This window comes from Syzygium oleosum, unplaced genomic scaffold (genome assembly GCF_021117445.2).
Source record: "Syzygium oleosum isolate NSW1041296 unplaced genomic scaffold, Sole_v2.1 Sole_v2.11, whole genome shotgun sequence".
Taxonomy (NCBI): domain Eukaryota; kingdom Viridiplantae; phylum Streptophyta; class Magnoliopsida; order Myrtales; family Myrtaceae; genus Syzygium; species Syzygium oleosum.
In genome coordinates this window covers 1951225-1968440 of record NW_026607495.1, presented here as the reverse complement: position 1 = coordinate 1968440, position 17216 = coordinate 1951225, and the positions used below count along the sequence as shown (strand labels likewise).

Genomic DNA, 17216 nt, shown 5'->3' with positions numbered 1-17216 from the left:
GGAAGAAACAATACGAATTCATTTAACCTGTGCTTTACTCAGTGCCAGATGATATTTCTTGTTTGGTTTATTACAGTTTAAACCTTGCGTGCAAGGAATTTTCTTCTACATTTGTCTGTTCATACATCTCATTTTGCTCCTCCTCATCTAGTTAAGTTGTCTCAGTTGGCAAAAAGTATGTTGCCTCCCGGTCTTCGATGGGCTCTCAAGAAATCATTCCGTAATGCGTCATGTTGTGCTCGAGTTTATAGTGTCGTGATATCTGTACAAAGTGTTTGAACACCATACTTCTCATTTTGCTCCTCCTCATCTAGTTGTCTCAGTTGGCAAAAAGTATGTTGCCCCTGTGTCTTCGATGGACTCTCAAGAAATCATTCCGTAATGCGTCGTGTTGTACTCGAGTTTATCGTGTCGTGATATCTGTACAAAGTGTTTGAACACCATTAGGTAAGTTGTCCGTTTTGACGCTTAGGTCCCTTGAACAACATGATTAACTTTCATTCCAGTCTCGACTGTTTGAAGATTTTCGGATTCTTCATTACCAGTACAAGAAAAGGTCTGATAGCTTCTTTCTCCTTTAAGCTAGTTGATTCTATTCTCTGAGGTGCCAAAAGAGACCATGTGATTTGCCTCGACGATCTTTAACCGTTGGAAGCTCTTTTACCTCTGGGTTTTCTTCCTTGGGAAGAATCAGACAAGAACATGTGATGATGCTGGGGATGATTTGGTCCATCGGTTCCCAGGAAAGAGATGGTTTTCATGCCTACTAATGTCCGAGGAATGCTTTAGGAAAACCGTCCATTTTTGCACCGACTGCAAAAGAGTACCCCTGGAAAGCGTTTGTCCTTGTTGAGAGTCGATCCTGTTGCTGTCATCGGTCCAGAATTAACGAGCTTATATCAGCGGTTCATAGTAATTCAGAGCACATGTTTGCTGCTGCTGAATGAACATGGGAGGATGCTCAGATGCACTGGCAGGCGGTCTTAATCAAGTGAGTCCCACTGTGCGGTCGACACGATCGATAGCTATGATCATGTTAGTCTGTCGTAAATCGAGTCTATGTGATATTTTCATAAGGGGATCATTTTGAATGAAATTGAGGTACATTGTATGTGTAAAAGAGATAATTACTCTGTACCAACACTGTGTTGGGCCTGTTGGCTGAGATGATAAGGAAATATAGTTGTCATGATATGCCACTATGCATTTGTGGTCAAACGCATATCGAGCTCGTGAATTCGCCAAACCTAACATGCGACATACACTGACATCGTTTTGATCGGACCCCTTATCTAAGTCTCTCTCTATATGCAAATGCAAAAATCGTCCACATTAGCACCAATTTACCGTCGGTCAGCCACGTTGGATAGCCGGCACTAACTAGACCGTCATATCAGTAATTTCTGGCCAAAATTAATCGGAAGGACTACATTAGCAAATCATCAAAAAGTTTAGGATTAAATTGGCAAAATTGAAAAGTTTATGATTGAATTGGTCGCTGTATAATAGATTTAGACTTTTTGGATAATTATCCCCGTAACTGTAATGGACCATCACAAAATGTCTCGAATATGGCGATTCTCTGTTTAGCTAACTTCCTCTTTCTCTCTAGATGTAGATAGAGAGATCCCTCTCATGGACAATTATGATTGGTACGCGACAGAAGATGAGAGTGGAGAGCCTACTTCTCACACAATCTATGTAGAAAGTTAGATGTTAATTACATAAACGGGTAATTCTTTTTTACCATAGATATGACTTAAGATGTTAATAAAGCTAAAGCATGCGCAATTTCCACTAATTGGGTGACAGTACATGACAGTTCTTTTCAGCTTTTTGAGGCCCAGTAGCAATGTTGAAGATGAGCGGAAAACAGTTCATGCATGCAATCTTCTTAAGCATATCATTAAAAAAAGTCTACTTTTCTTAGGCCTAACACCTATTTTAATTTGATATTCACTCTAGTTTTATTTGTTCCTATTAGTTTATTATTAACTCTTGTTTGTTTGTGCAATTCGCTTATGATCCTGCCGCGTCTAGTTCATATCGCATCTGAAAGTTTGGTGTTATGTTTCATATCTGCACATAGATTTGAAACTAGAGACAAATTTGATGCAAAGGTTAGAAAATGTTTTTTTTTCATTGGATATGGTTTTAATTAGGGTTAATACCGCCAAAAACCCCAAACTGGTACGCATGTGACAATTTTACCCCGAACTTTTTTTTTACCACCAAAAACTCCAAACTGGTACATTCGTGACAATTTTATCCCGAATTTATCACAAAAAATCCTAAACTGGTAAACTCGTGACAAATTTACCCTGAACTATTTTTTTGACCATAAAAAACCTCAAACTGGTACAACTGTGACAATTTTACCCCGAACTAATAATTTTTTAACATTATTTTTTATTTTTGCAAAATTTTTATTTATTTATTTATTTTTCTTCATCTTCAACCTCTGGCCGGTCACCGAACCGGCGACCGGCCAGAGGCGAAAGCCGGTGAGGCTCAACCTCGTCGGCGTGGGCGAGGCCAGCCCTCGCTAGATCGGGCGAGGGCGGCCCTCTCTAGATCGGGTGAGGGTGGCCCTCGCCCGACGCCGGCGAGGATGACCCTCACCTGAGTTGAGCGAGGGCTGCCTTCGCCTGCCCAGGCAAGGGTTGCCCTCACCGAATCTGGCGAGGTCGATCCTCGCTTGTGTCGGGCGTGGTCAGCCCTCGCTTGGGCGGGCGAGGGTTGCCCTCACTTGAGTCGGGCGAGGACAGCCCTCGCCCGACTCAGGCAAGGGTCACCCTCGCCCGACTCTGGCGAGGGCGGCCCTCGCCAGCGGCTGGCGGGGCCGACCTCGCCGGTAGACATGGCCACGGTTCAGGAACCGTCGGTTCCGGTTCGTGGCCATGTATGAACCGGAACCGGCGGTTCCGGGCCGGTTTCTGTTCCGGTTCGAGGGGGGAGGAGGAGAAAAGGGGAGGAGGCGCAGGGTAGCGAAGGGGGAGGAGGAGGGGGCGTCGGCGGCTGTGGCCATGGGCGGGGGCGACGGTGGCGACGGCGGCGGGGGTCAGGTTTGGGAAGACGGGGCTGGGCGGAGGAGAAAAGGGGAGGACCGGAGGAGGCGCAGGGGAGAGGGGGGAAGGAGGGATTTGGAGGAGGACTGGAGGAGGTGGGCGTGGGTGGGGGTGGGAGCGTGGGGGCCTCGAGGCCTGCTCGGCGGCGCCGCCCTGCCCGCTCTCCAGGCTGATGGCCGGGCCGGCCGCCGCGGAGTACGAGGGCCTCCTCGGATTCGCCATCGACGGACTCTAGACGGCGTTCAATCTCGCGGCGACGGCGGCTGCAGCGGCGACATGGGAGTGCTTGGCTTTGGCGAGCGGGGGTTCAATGACTGGTGCAGAGCTGCAACTGCGAGCAGAAGAAGAAGAAGAAGAAGAAGCGGCTGTTTCGGCGGAGGAGGAGGAGGTTCTTCTTTTAGGTCTCCCACGGTGGGGTTGCAGTAGCAGTTTTTTTTTTTTTTGGAACCGGCGGTTCCGGGCCGGTTCCAAAATTATTGGAACCGTAACCGGGCCTGTAGCCACGGGCCGGTTCCGAACCGCTGGCCCGGTCAACGGGCCGGTCCCGGGTTTGACCCGGGCCGATTCCTGGCCAAAATCGGCCCGTGGCCATGTCTACTCGCTGGCTTCCACCTCTGGTCGGTCGCTGGTCCAGCGACTGGCCAGAGGTTAAAGATGAAGAAAAAAAAAAGAATAGAAAAAAAATAAATAAAAAATTTTAAAAAATAAAAAATAATATTAAAAAATTAATTCGGGGTAAAATTGTCACATGTGTACCAATTTGGGGTTTTTTGTGATAAGTTTAGGGTAAAATTGTCACAGGTGTACCAATTTGGGTTTTTTTATGGTAAAAAAAAAGTTCGGGGTAAAATTGTCACACGCGTACCAGTTTGGGATTTTTGGTGGTATTAACCCGTTTTAATTATTTTGGCAATCGGCTCTGGGATGAACAAAATATGAAAATACCAAAAATTGATGATGTTGGGGTCAATGAACACATGTTGTACATGGACAATTCCGTGGCAGAATCTAGTGGGAGGAAGCAAACAAAGGAGATTAGAGAGATTGAATTGTTTCTAAGAATGTGGTGGTTAGGAATCTTGAAACTGTTGCTGTAGACTGATCAAGAACCAAAACAAAAACTACCTACATCTGAACCCACTTTAAGAAGATCTAGTAGAACATCTTTACTGTATAGAGGTATTCTTTATCATTAAATTATTTACTTTTGACTAATGCTGGCTCACCTGAATATTTTTCAAAAGCAATGCAGGTAAAATTTTTTTGTTAAGTGGGAGTTGGCAAAGTAGGATGAGTTGGATTCAATTGAGAAAAATAGAACTTGCGTGTTAACTCAGGTACTGGATGGGAAGAAGGCATTGCATAATAAGTGGGTGTATAGGCTTAAAGAAAAACCTTATGGCAGCAAGAGGTTCAAGGCGAGGTTAGTAGTAAAAGATTTTCTGCAGAAGAAAGGAATTGATTACACAGAAATTTTCGCTGTAGTTGTGAAGTTGACTACAATTAGGTTGATGTTGAGTATTGTTGCCGTTGAGAATTTTCATCTACAACAGTTAGATGTGAAGATTGCATTCCTCCTTGGTGACTTAAAGAAGGACATTTACATGGTTTAATCATAAGGTTTTCAAGTTCCTCGCAACCAAACTATGTCTCCAAGCTAAAGAAAAGTTCGTATGGTTTGAAACAGGCTCCTAGACAGTGGTACAAGAATTTTGACTCCTTTATGTGTGGTAATAAGTTCACTAGATGTGAAGTGGATCACTACTATTGCTTCAAGAGTTTTGATGACTGCCATATTATTTTCCATTGTATGTAGACAATATGGTCATTGTAGGATCTAGCATGAGGGAGATTTACGGAATGAAGCAACAACTGTCAAAGGATCGCGCGAGATAAATCACAAGAATTTCAAGAAAAGTACATTGAGAAAGTGTTAGACAGATTCAGAATTTCAAAGCCCATAAGGACTTTTTTAGAGAAGTCATTTCAAGCTCTCGAAAGAGCAGTCACCAAAGACATATGAGGAGTGGGAGTACATGGGTAAGGTGCCTAATGAGTCAGCTATCGACAGTTTGATGTATGCTATGATGTGTACCAGATAAGACATAGCTCATATAGAGGGAATTGTGAGCAAATATATGGCTGATCCAGGATGGAAGCATTGGGAAGCTATAAAGTGACTACTAAGATACCTAAGAAGTACTTCAAGTACGACATTTTCTTTGATGGACAATAGGAAAAGCACCTCGTGGTCATGTTTTATCTTTGGTGGCATTGCAGTTAGTTGGAAGTCTAGACTTCAGAAGTATGTGTCATTCTCAACCACTGAAGTAGAGTATGTTGCTATATCTAAAGCTGGCAAAGAGATTATATGATTGGAGAATTTCTAAAGGAGATAGGCAATGACCAAGATAGTAGTGTTCTTCTCAATGACAATCAGGGTGCTACTTGTCTTGCAAAGATTCAAGTATTTCACTTAAAGAAAAAGCACTTTAGTTGAAGTGTCATCATATCTGTGAGCTGATAGATGATGAGACAATGTCATTGAAGAAGATCCTTGGTATGAAACAAATTCAATAGATGTGTTAACCAAGGGGGTCACAACTGAGAACTAAGGTTATGCATTGCCTCCATTTACAAGGTCAGGAGGTGCTGCCGCACTAAGACAATTTAGTTATAAAGACGAGTGGAGATTATGAGAGACTATTGCCATTTTGAAGATCAGATTCCAAGTAGGAGATGGATGGAGTTGTAAAGTCTGAATGATGATTTTTTAAAAGGGTATACATATAATTTCCATCATAGCTTTATTCGTCCGAGACTCTTGTTTATATTTATGTGATCTCTCTTGTAATTATAACTTATGCCGATAGTAAAAAGATTGCCTAGTATGGCATTGTGGTTTTCTCTGAATGGATTTTCCATGTAATTATTCACGTGTCTTCTTCTCCGATTATTCTCTTTTACGTTTCTCGTTCCTAATAGAGGGGAGCTTCCTATATATATAATCCCATATCCATCATCAGTCTCAATTAAAACAATGAACTTACACCAAGCTGTCCGACTACATTAATACCAATTTGGTTATGTGCATAACCAAAAATTCATATTTGGTCAAATAACTGTAATGGACTATCATAAAGTGTTTCATATATTGTGAGTCTTTTATTTTAGCAAACATAAAGTACTTTTGCTATTAATTGCTTCCCAAATACAGGAAATTTCTAGCAGAGCTCATTAACGTGGGCACTGTTTGGCAACTTCGTTTTGCTGCTAGTGTTCTGTTTGGTAAGAAGTTAGATGGACTTGAAACCACCAAGATAAATTGCACTTTCCTCTTGTCACGCAAACAACCCTTCCCTTTTCTTTCAATGCAGAGAGAGATCCCTCTCGTGGACAATTATGATTGGTACGTGACGAGAGATGTGAATCGAGAGCCTACTTTTTACACAATCTATGTAAAAGTTAAGTGTTAATTACAAAAGCGGCTGATTTTTTTGCCATGTATATCATCAAGATGTTATAAAACTAAAATATGTACACTTTCCAACCCTTTTAGTGTGTTATAAGATAATGATAAAACATTCATATTGCCCTCTGACCTTGCCCGTGAAGTAAATAATTGGACCTATTGTCCAATCATTTATTATAGGGCAAAAGCCACCAAAAATCTCAAATTACACCTATTGTGACACTTTTACCCTAAATTATTTTCTATGACACAAAAAAACCTAAATTTGCACCCACGTGATACATTTATTCTCGTCAAAGTTTCATCAATGAGGACCGTTAAAAATCTACATTGATGCCGGAAAGTAAACATTATTGACATGGCGCTCACGTGGCTTAAATGAAATAAAAATCGCATTATTTTGACTGAAAAATCATTTGACGGAATATTGATGGAGGGTAAATGTGTCGCATAGGTACAAGTTTAGGGTTTAAGGTAAATGTGTTACAATGGGTATAATTTGGGATTTTTGATGTTATAAAAAAAGTTCAGAGTAAATATGTCATAGTGCGCATAATTTGAGATTTTTGTTGTGATTTTTTCCCTTTATTATATATGTAAATCCAAGATGCGAAAATATGCGGAATTTCTCCTTATTAATCGGGTGACCGTAGATGACAATTTTTTGTCAGCTAGCTGATGCCAGTTGTAATATTAAAGATGAACGGAAATCGGTTCATGCCTGCATTCTTCTCAAGCAAAACATATAAAAAAAACAAAATGAAAAGGACATCAGCTTTGGCTCCCTTATAAGACAATGTCAGCAAAGTCTACTTATCTTAGGACCACATTGAACTTTTAATTTTCTATTAAGCCTGTGTTTATTTATTGCCATTAGTTTATTATTAACTATTGTTTGTTCGTGCATTTCCTCTCCATGACGTCACCCTCGTTCATTTAATTCCGTATTATTTTTTTCCCTAGTCGTCATTTTGCAGGCAACGACGTCTATTTTAATGATTTTTTTTCTTGGACCAAACTTTCAAGGGTTTTATTATAATACGAATATTTAAGGTTTAGACTGTTTCACGATCATACTCTTTCACATTACATATAGTTTTCTTTGACGAACGAGGTTATAAATTTAAGTTATTAGTAAAGTATAAAAAGCTTGCTTGTGATAGGTAGATTTTTTAGTGTATCTTTACAAAAAAGATTTTTCGTAGGTAGGCCAAGATCTTTTAGTGTAGGCTGTATTAATAAATTCAAAGACTGATTAGACATTGCTTGAATGTTGCAAATGAGGCAATGCCATTTGTAGTTAAGAATCATGGATTAGAGAGACTAGACATTTTACACGCCAAGTATTGATATGGAGGTGACCTAAACACAAGCTATTAGCCAATGGTACTTCCTCTTGTTTTTTTTTTTTTTTGGTAACCCAGGGAACCCCTGCACGGTCGACAGCCGGGGAGTAAACCCTGGGGGCGACACGTGCTAGCCACCACACACGTGCTACCGGTTAAGTCACCCTGCGGCGCCCGGGATTCGAACACTCAACCTTTTGCGAGAGGAAGAGTGCGCGCTCCAGCAGCGCCACCCAAGCGGGCGGTATACTTCCTCTTGTTTGTTTGTGCATTTCGCATAAATAACAATGCAGGATGAGTTGGATTCACTTGAGAAGAACATAACTTGGGTGTTGTCTAAAGTACCATTTGGGAGAAGGCATTGCAGAACAAGCGGATGTATGAGATCAAAGAAGAACCCGATGGCAGCAAGAGTTACAAGGCGAAATTTGTAGTAAAAGGTTTTTTGCAAAGAAAAGGAATTGATTACACAGATATTTTCTCTCTAGTTGTAGAGTTGATTACTATCAGGCTGGTATCAAGTATTGTTGTTGCTGAAAATTTACATCTAGAGCAGTTAGATATGAAGACTGCACTCATCCTTAGTGACTTAGAGGAGGATATTTACATGGTATAACCAGAAGGTTTTCAGATTCCTGGCAAACAAAACTATGTCTGCAAGCCGAATAAAAGTCTGTATGATTTGAAATAGGCTCGTAGATGGTGGTATAAGAAATTCGACACCTTTATGTGCGGTAACAAGTTCACTAGACGTGAAATGGACCATAGTTGTTACTTCAAGAAATCTAATGGCTGCTATATTATTTTGCTTCCGTATGTGGATGGTATGCTCATTGCAAGATCTAGCATGAGGGAGATCAATAGACTAAATCATCAATAATTGTCAAAGGAGTTTGAAATGAAGGACTTAAAAGCAGCAAATCAGATTCTTGGGATAAGGATCACGTGAGATAGATTAGAAGGAGTTATAAAGTTGTCTAAAAGAAGTACATTGAAAAGGTGTTGGATAATTTCAGAGTTCAATATACAAAGCCCAGAAGCACTCCTAAGGGAAGTCACTTCAAGCTCTTGAAGGAGCAGTCACCAAAGACAAATGAAAAGCGGGAGTATTTGGGTAAGGTGCCTTATGTGTCAACTGACATCAGTTTAATGTGTACTATGGTTTGCACTAGACCAAACATAGCTCATGTAGTGGAAATTGTGAGAAGATATATGGCCAATCTAGGAATGAAGCATTGGCAAACTGTAAAAGAGATTACCAAGATACCTAAGAGGCACTGCAGATATGACACTTTGTTTTATGAAAAACAATATGACTTTACAAGACTTTGTCAATACAAATCTTGGTGGTAATATGGACAATAGGAACACGTAGGGTTATATTTTCATCTTAGGTGGCACTGCAATAAGTTGGATGTCGAGATTTCATAAATGTGTCCCTCTCAACCACTAAAGCACGGTATATTGCTATATTTGAAATTGACAGAGAGATAATTTGGTTGAATAATATTTTGAAGGAGAAAGGCAAGGAGCATGATAGCAATGTTTATTTCAGTGATAGTCAGAGTGATATTTATATTGCAAAGAATCAGTATTTTACTCAAGGAAAAAGCACATTCGTTGAAGTATCATCATATTTGTGAGCTAATAGATGATAGGACATTGTCAATGAAGAAAATCCTTGGTATGAAAAATCCAGCAGAGATGTTACTCACGGATGTCACCATTGAAAAATTGAGGCTGTGTATTACCTCAGTTGGCCTCCATGATTAGTGAAGAGGAGGTGTCACCAGGTTAGGACAATTTGGGTTACAAGGACGTGTGGAGACTATGAGATACTATTGTCATTTTGAAGATCAGCCTCCAAATGAGATATTGATGGAGTTGTGGAGTCTGATAGAGGAAAATGTTGTCAAAAGGGTATACATGTAATTTCTACCATAACTCTATATGCCTTAGACTCTTGTTATGTGTTGGGGTGATTTCTTTTGTAATTATAAGTTGGTACGATAGTAAAAAGATTACTTAGCACACTACCATGATTTTTTTCTTTTCTGATTTTTGAAGAGTTTTCCATGTAAATATATGTGTGTCTTCTTCTCTAATTCTTCTAATTTTACGTTTCTTGGTCCTAATAGAGGGGAGATGTTCCTATATATAATCCCATATTGAGCACGAGTCTTAATTAAGACACTAACTTACACCAAGCCGTCTGATTACATAGATACCGATTCAGATAATGTGCATAACCCAAAAATGCACATTTGATCGCATATCATAAAGTGTCTCATATATTTTGAGTATTTTTTAAGCAAATATAAAGTAATCTTGCTCTTAATTGCTGCCTAAATACAGAAAATTACTGACAAAGCTCATTTGCGTGCATGGTCTTTGCCAGTTTCGTTTTGCTGCTACGATGCTCTGTTTGGCAGGAAGTTGGGTGGCCTTGGAACCACAAACATGACATTTTGCACTCACCTTTTGTCACACGAACATCCCTCTTTTTCTCTCAATGTAGAGAGAGGTCTCTCATAGACAATTATGATTGATACGTGAGAAAAGATGAGAGTCGAAAGCCTAGTTTTTACACAATCTTTGTAAAAAAGTTAGATATTGATTACAAAAGTGGGTAACTTTTTCTTTTCCATGAATATGCATTAACATGTTAATAAAACTAAAACAAGTGCAGTTTCCATTATACATATATCTCCCTTGATTGTACATATCCATAATTAATTATAATTGTTATCTTATATAGTCATCTAATAAAGACTATGAATAAGCTCGTGTACTCTTCATTATGATACATAGAGACATACAAAAATATACATAAATTACACAATTCTCTCTTCTGCATTATGCTTATGTTGGTATCAGAGCTAGAGAATCTTGAGGAAATTTTGAGTACATCAAGTGCACACCCCACGCAGCCACGTTAGTCTGTTCTACCGTCCCAGCACCACAGCCATGTCAACCTCTTTTGCTATGTAGTCACGTCAACCTCTTTTGCTGACGGGTGGTCTGCACCACAGCCATGTCAACCTATTATGGCTTAGCCTGCAGATATCGGCCGGTTCTCTCTTCAGCACACTGAACCACTTAGGCGATCCACCATGCGTAATTTCGGATTTTTTCTCCGAACTCCAGTTGACTTTCCCTGAGTCATCTTGAATTTGAAGAGGATTTTAGAGATAATTAAGATATTTCCTTTGATTGTCTATATCTCTCAGGATTATGCATATATCTCTCTTAATTGTGCACATCTCTAATTGATTATAATTATTAAAGTCAGTAAATAGCTCTTGTACTCTCCATTATGACACATAGAGATACACAAAGATATATAGAAATTTCACAATTCTCTCTTCCGTATTATTCTTATCTATCTGCTTGTTGATGCCAGTTGCAATATTAACCAGTTCATGCATGCTATCTTCTCAAGCATAATACCAGACAATGGAAAGGACATCAGCTTTAGCTCCAATCTAAGACTTCGTATTATCAAAGTCTACTTTTCTCAGGACTACGTCGATCTTCTAATATGTTGTTCACTCTAGTTTTATTTGTTGCTATTAGTTTATCATTAACTCTTGCTTGTTTGTCCATTTCCTCTCCATTCCATCACCCTCGTTCCCTCAGTTTTTTCTTTCCCTTGCTGTCATTTTGCATGCATCGACCTCCATTTTAAGGGTATTTTTTTTTTCACCAGACTGTCAAGGGTTTATTATATTATGAGTATTTAATGTCTAGATGTTTCGCGATCATGCTCTTGTGCAATGTATATAGTTTTCTTTGACGAACGAAGTTGAAAACTGAAGTTATTAGTAAAGTATAAACGCTCGTTTGTGTTAGGTTAACTTTTTGAGTGTTTTCTTCTAAAAAAAAGATTTTCCACACGTAGGCTATAACCATTGCTTGAGTATTGCCGTTTGTAGTTGGGAACCATGGATTAGAGAGACTAGAGATTTACACGCCAAGTATTGATATGGATCTTTACCTAAACAGAAGTTATTCGCTAAATTTATTAAATATTACCGATAGCATCTATATAGCCAATGTTACTCCCTCGCTGACGAAAAGATATTGTCTGAATTCATTTTGTCATATCGTGTGATACTTTAACACCCCTTCTCATGTAGAAGCCAGAGCAGAAGTGGATTTGATAAATAGGGGGTCGCACACGTGAAATAAACTGAGGAAAATTATCCAATAATTTCTAAACCTATTGCATTTTTGCCAATTCAGTCCTCAACTTTTCAATTTTGCCAATACAGTCCTAAATCTTTTTTCATTTGTGCCAATTTAATCTATCCGACCAATTTTGGCCGACTGGTACTGACATGGACACTGGCCGGCGCTAACCGTTTGGCCAATACTGACGTGGCAATTTTTTTTAATATTTTAATATTTTTCCTTTTTTTTTGCCTTTCTTCCCTCTAGCCGGTTTGGCGACCAGCCAGAGGCGAGGAACGGTGAGGTTGACCTCGTCGCCTCTAGTGAAGCTCGCCCCTGTTGGGTGAGGGCGAGCCTTGCCCGCCCCTGGCTGGTCGAGCCTCGCCCAGCCAAGGCGAGGCTGACCTCGCTGTTGTTGGGTTCTCCCTTGCCCAGTGACGACAAGGTCGGGCTTGCCTTGGCTGGGTGAGGCTCGATCGCGCCTCGTTGCTACTGGGCGAGGGAGAACCCAACGACAGCGAGGTCAGCCTTGGCTCGACCTCGCCCTTGCCAGTGGCTGGCGGGGGAGAGCTTCACCAGAGGCCGGCGAGGTCAACCTCACCGGTCCTCACCTATAGCCGATCGTCGGACTGGCCAGAGGGATGAAGGTCAGAAAAAAAGATAGAATAAATTAATAAATTAATATAAAGTATTTAAAAATTGCCACGTAAGCATTGGCCGGACGGCGGACCAAAATTGATCGGATGGATTGAATTGGCACAAACACAAAAGGTTGAGGATTGAATTGGCAAAAATGCAACAGGTTTATGACTTTTTGGACAATTTTCTAAATAAACTAAGGCGAAATTTGGCTGTAATACCACGTTAGAATATCCAACCCAAAGCACAAGGTCATAAGTCGAGACAGACCACATGTGTCCAAGAACATGCAAACTCCATAAACAAGTGATGTAGGATACTTTAATATCGTGGATGAATTACTTTTAAACTTCATGAAAGCCACATTTAACAAAGACTCGCTTTACGGAGTTTTTGAGTGATCAACAATTCTATTAACAAAAACCCACCCATCGGTGGTCGCGTTGGTTTGCGCTCAGTTCCTTTCACGAGAGGTCCTGAGTTCAAACTCGCCCATCGGTGATTTAAGTGGGGGGTCGTGGCGGTGGGATGCTGCGCTAGCCCCCCTCAATGACTAGTCGGGCATCACCGCTGGTTTGAGCCCTAGCTCGCCGGCCGCGCGGACACCTCGGTTATCAAAAAAAAAAAACAATTCTATTAACAATCAATACGATGTTGCTTTAGTTTTAAGGGAGGGAAGTTGTGATCGTATCCCCTCGAATCGAGAAATTAAAGATGCTGAAGGTAGAAGAAACAGAGTTTCCTTAGCCCAAGTTCGAAGTTTACACTCGGATCATCTCATACTACACACGCCCGCGCGTGCAGAGAGAGAGAGAGAGATAGTCGACAGACTACTATTATTTCCCCGGATGTCCGAAAGAAACAGTCATGGCAGTCGCTCTGTGAATGACCTAAAGGTACAAAACCGTCGCGACCGACGTCCATAGTCTTCCTTAACCCCGCCCTTAACCTTAAGTACAGACCGGAAAACCAGCTAAGCTACTAATTCCTAGCTTCTCCCCTTGTCGAAGTGCAGGATCGGGTCGTCTTCGCGGAAGAGCCGATCGGTGTTGAGCGCGGTGAGCAGGATCAGGCCGAGGAGAACCAGGAAGGAGAGCGCCGATAGCACCAGCACGAGCCCCGAAGCGAAGCCGCCCTTCACTCCCTGCGCGTATTCAGACGACGCCAAGGCAAGAAAAGTCAACGGGAAGGAGTAGGCCCACCATGCGACGTTGAATTTCCTCATCGATTTCTTGAAGAGCGCCGGTCTGCATGCCTGTTTTCGACAGCCACAAGACAAACCCTAGTTTAATATTTAAAATTTTACCTAAGATTTATGTCAACTGAATCCCTTTGTTTAATGGCCATTTTCGATATCACGTCATCTCTTCCGAAAGCAGCTGGCCAGAGCTTTAAATATTAAAGACTTTTGGAGGTATAAATATATGATAAGTATTTTATTATTGGGATCAAAACTCACGCAAGAGAGTTGCGTAAACCACTTACCTAATTGAGGGGGGAAATGGTCTATTTAACATTTATTAAGTCAGCTTGACATTTTGGACCCTTAAACTAAGGCGGGGGATAGTTATCTAAAAAGTTCTAAACCTATTGTGCGGAGGTCAATTCAATCCCGAACTTTTCAATTGTACCAATCTAATCCTTAACCTTTTGACGATTTGCCGATTTAATCCTAAACCTTTCAATTATGTCAATTTTAGTCATAAACCTATTATTTGGATATTTGGCCGGAATGACTACATTGGCAAATCATCACAAGGTTTAGGACTAAATTGACAAATCGTCAAAAAGTTTAAGGCTAGATTGGCACAACTGAGAAGTTTAGGACTGAATTGATCTCGGTACAATAGGTTTAGGACTTTTTGGAGAATTTTCGCAACTATGGTGCTATATACGGTAGGAGAGCCGATTTCCTCGTACACAATTTCCACCGACGAATCTGATGAAAGGGGACACAAGAGAGAGAAAAAAGAGGTTGCTAAGCAGACATCATAGAAAAATATGTACAACGTGATTTGTCTTAGGACACAAAGTTAATGAAAGACTCCTCGCCCGAAGAACGTAAAAGATTGGTCAAACTTAATGACTAATTTTGTCTACGTCAACATCAGATGCGCCCCTTTATTTCTGGACAAATTTGCTTGCATAAGCATCTTCTACTGTTTAGAAATTTTTAGGTAAAATATCAAACATCTAGCGATGATGGGTCGGCAATTTTGGTCCCCGGATCGATACTAAGATTCCATATCTTATTCCAAAGTGCAAACTCCCCTTTCGTTTTCTTATTTCCCCTTGGTTTGTGTTTTTAAAAATTTCATGGAGTTTGCAAAGTTGGTGACAGTGATACTATTTATTTCTGCAGAATCCAAGCCTCTTCATATGGTTATGATCTACCAAGTTAAGACAAAGCGCCAAATCACCTCTTAAAGTTTGGTCATTTTGGATGGCTTCATGTGGCAAAACTTATGGAAAACTTTAGCTAATGAATTTAACCTAGACGCACAACGACACCTGCATGAAAATTCAAGAGATCAATCGATAACCCTACACAATTTTCTGTACTTTGATTGGTAACAAATGAACCTATTTACTCTAGCATGAGCATGAAAGTGATATGGATTTAACTAGAGAGATGAAGGAAGGTAAGTATTGATTACCAGAGAGGTGAACTGAAAGAGGGAGAGGAAGAAGAGCATCTTCGACCCGATGTCGAACCCTCCGGAGATGGACTTCCAAGCCAAGCTTGCCATGCTCGGCGCTGCGAAGAACAGGAAGAAGACTGGCCTCAACATTGCCGGCAGCTTATCACCACCCGACAGCCGTTGGTACAGAGTGACAAACAGCACTAGGTAATGCGCCATCCCCAGCGAGAACATGCAGACCGCGCTCTCGCACCACCCCATCTCAGCTGCAGCCCACGCGCCCACTAGGTTCCCCACCACCGAGAGCTGGCTCGTCGGGTTGGCCACCGTCGAGAGAAACCGCCTCTCGGTCGTGAACCACTGCCCGTAGATCTTTATATCAAGCAAGATCACGGGAACTGCGAAAACCCACCAAAGGACCAAGTACGACATCGTTTTCGGCAAGTCCAACGTAAAATCAGCCGATTGGAGCAACACTAGCCACGTTATCCATGGGGCGAACAAGTAGTTCACCCCAACGTGGTGCTGAAACTCCGCCCTCACCAAGCCAAAATGGAAGAAACATCGGAGAATATAGAGGAAAGAGAGGGAGATTTGGACTAGAACAGCGAAGCCCCAAAAGATCATGAAGGTCAAGTGAGGGATGACATGAGAGAGCCGTTCGAGAGGCAGCGAGTCTTCGGACGTCGATGGGTGGCGGAGGATTTTCCATAGCAAGGCTTGGCTCGCGAGGGAGAGGCTTATGCGGAAGTAGCCGGCGTGGAGCCGGGTTAAGATGGTCGATTTGAACGGCTTTGTGATGGGGACGAGGTTGCGGTCAGGGGTTCTTGTGCGGGAGGTGTCGATCACCAGCTGAAGTGGCGGCTCGTACCGGAGCTCCGATTCCATTCGACGCGGAGGTGGTGGTGGTGTTGTCTTCTCTAAGGTATTGGACACTTTGGGCTCTTGCTCGGGTCTTGACGATGTATTGAGATGTGCGGGCGGTTTATATAGGGAATCAAGTCAAGTACGGAACGAATTTATAGTTTTTGTTTTTTGATTGGTCATTTTCCCCGTAAACGACGGATTTTTCGTTGAAGTTTAGTCAAACAACGTGATCACAGTTTAATAGATATTCAAGAATATATGCCGAGGACAATGGAAATGGACGTTTCGCACAAGAGCAACCTGACGAGGAGATCCCCCCGCCCTTTGTTGAGTATTGCTGAAGAACAATGACAACTCGAACAATATGATATTAGTGCAGTGGAAAAAAACAATTACCCTTCCTGTGCGAGCCTAATAGAAAACAACATAATAGAGCAATATAAATACCAAGCACCCATAATTAAAAAATCATGGGATCAGAGTCCACCCAAAATTTTCACTATCAATAAAATTGGGTGAACAAAGTTCTTCTCTAGTTAATACTAGAGGTACATAGCAGTAACAATATCAAGAACACCATTCTTGACAATACACATGAATTTCACAAAAGATCAAGGATAAATCTCACAAAAAATGAGGTTCAGTTCATCCACAAAAAACCTAATGTAGGGAGCTTCAAGTGAAAATCAAACCGATCAGATTCGAGAAGAATGTGTCACGAGCATGCTGACAAAATTTCAGCTCAATCGGATCATGAATCGACCTCCAACATCAGCTTGATGAAAATCAGATATTGCCATTTTTCCTAGATTTTTTGCTCTCTCTTTCTCTCTTGCTACTACGTCTCAACCATCGTTCCTTTGTAGCTACCACATAATAATAGTGAGGAACCCTATTTTTCCATATGGATTATCATATGGGCTTAAGCCTTGGGCTTGCAATTCATTATGCTTCCTCCACAATCCACACGGGAGTGAACCCAACCCCCAAGTATTACCGTGCGTTTCAT

The 17216-nt window shown here is 41.3% G+C and overlaps 1 protein-coding gene across 1 annotated transcript; it reads right to left on the bottom strand.

Moving 5' to 3' along the window:
• Positions 1-13384: 13384 nt before the first annotated feature.
• Positions 13385-16309, bottom strand: LOC115688098 (S-type anion channel SLAH1-like). Its single transcript, XM_030613839.2, has 2 exons — positions 15356-16309; positions 13385-13953 (listed from the first exon to the last, which is right to left on the bottom strand). Exons 1-2 carry the CDS (start codon positions 16226-16228, stop codon positions 13687-13689), a joined length of 1140 nt encoding a protein of 379 aa, XP_030469699.1. The 5' UTR covers positions 16229-16309; the 3' UTR covers positions 13385-13686.
• Between the last annotated feature and the right edge of the window lie 907 nt (positions 16310-17216).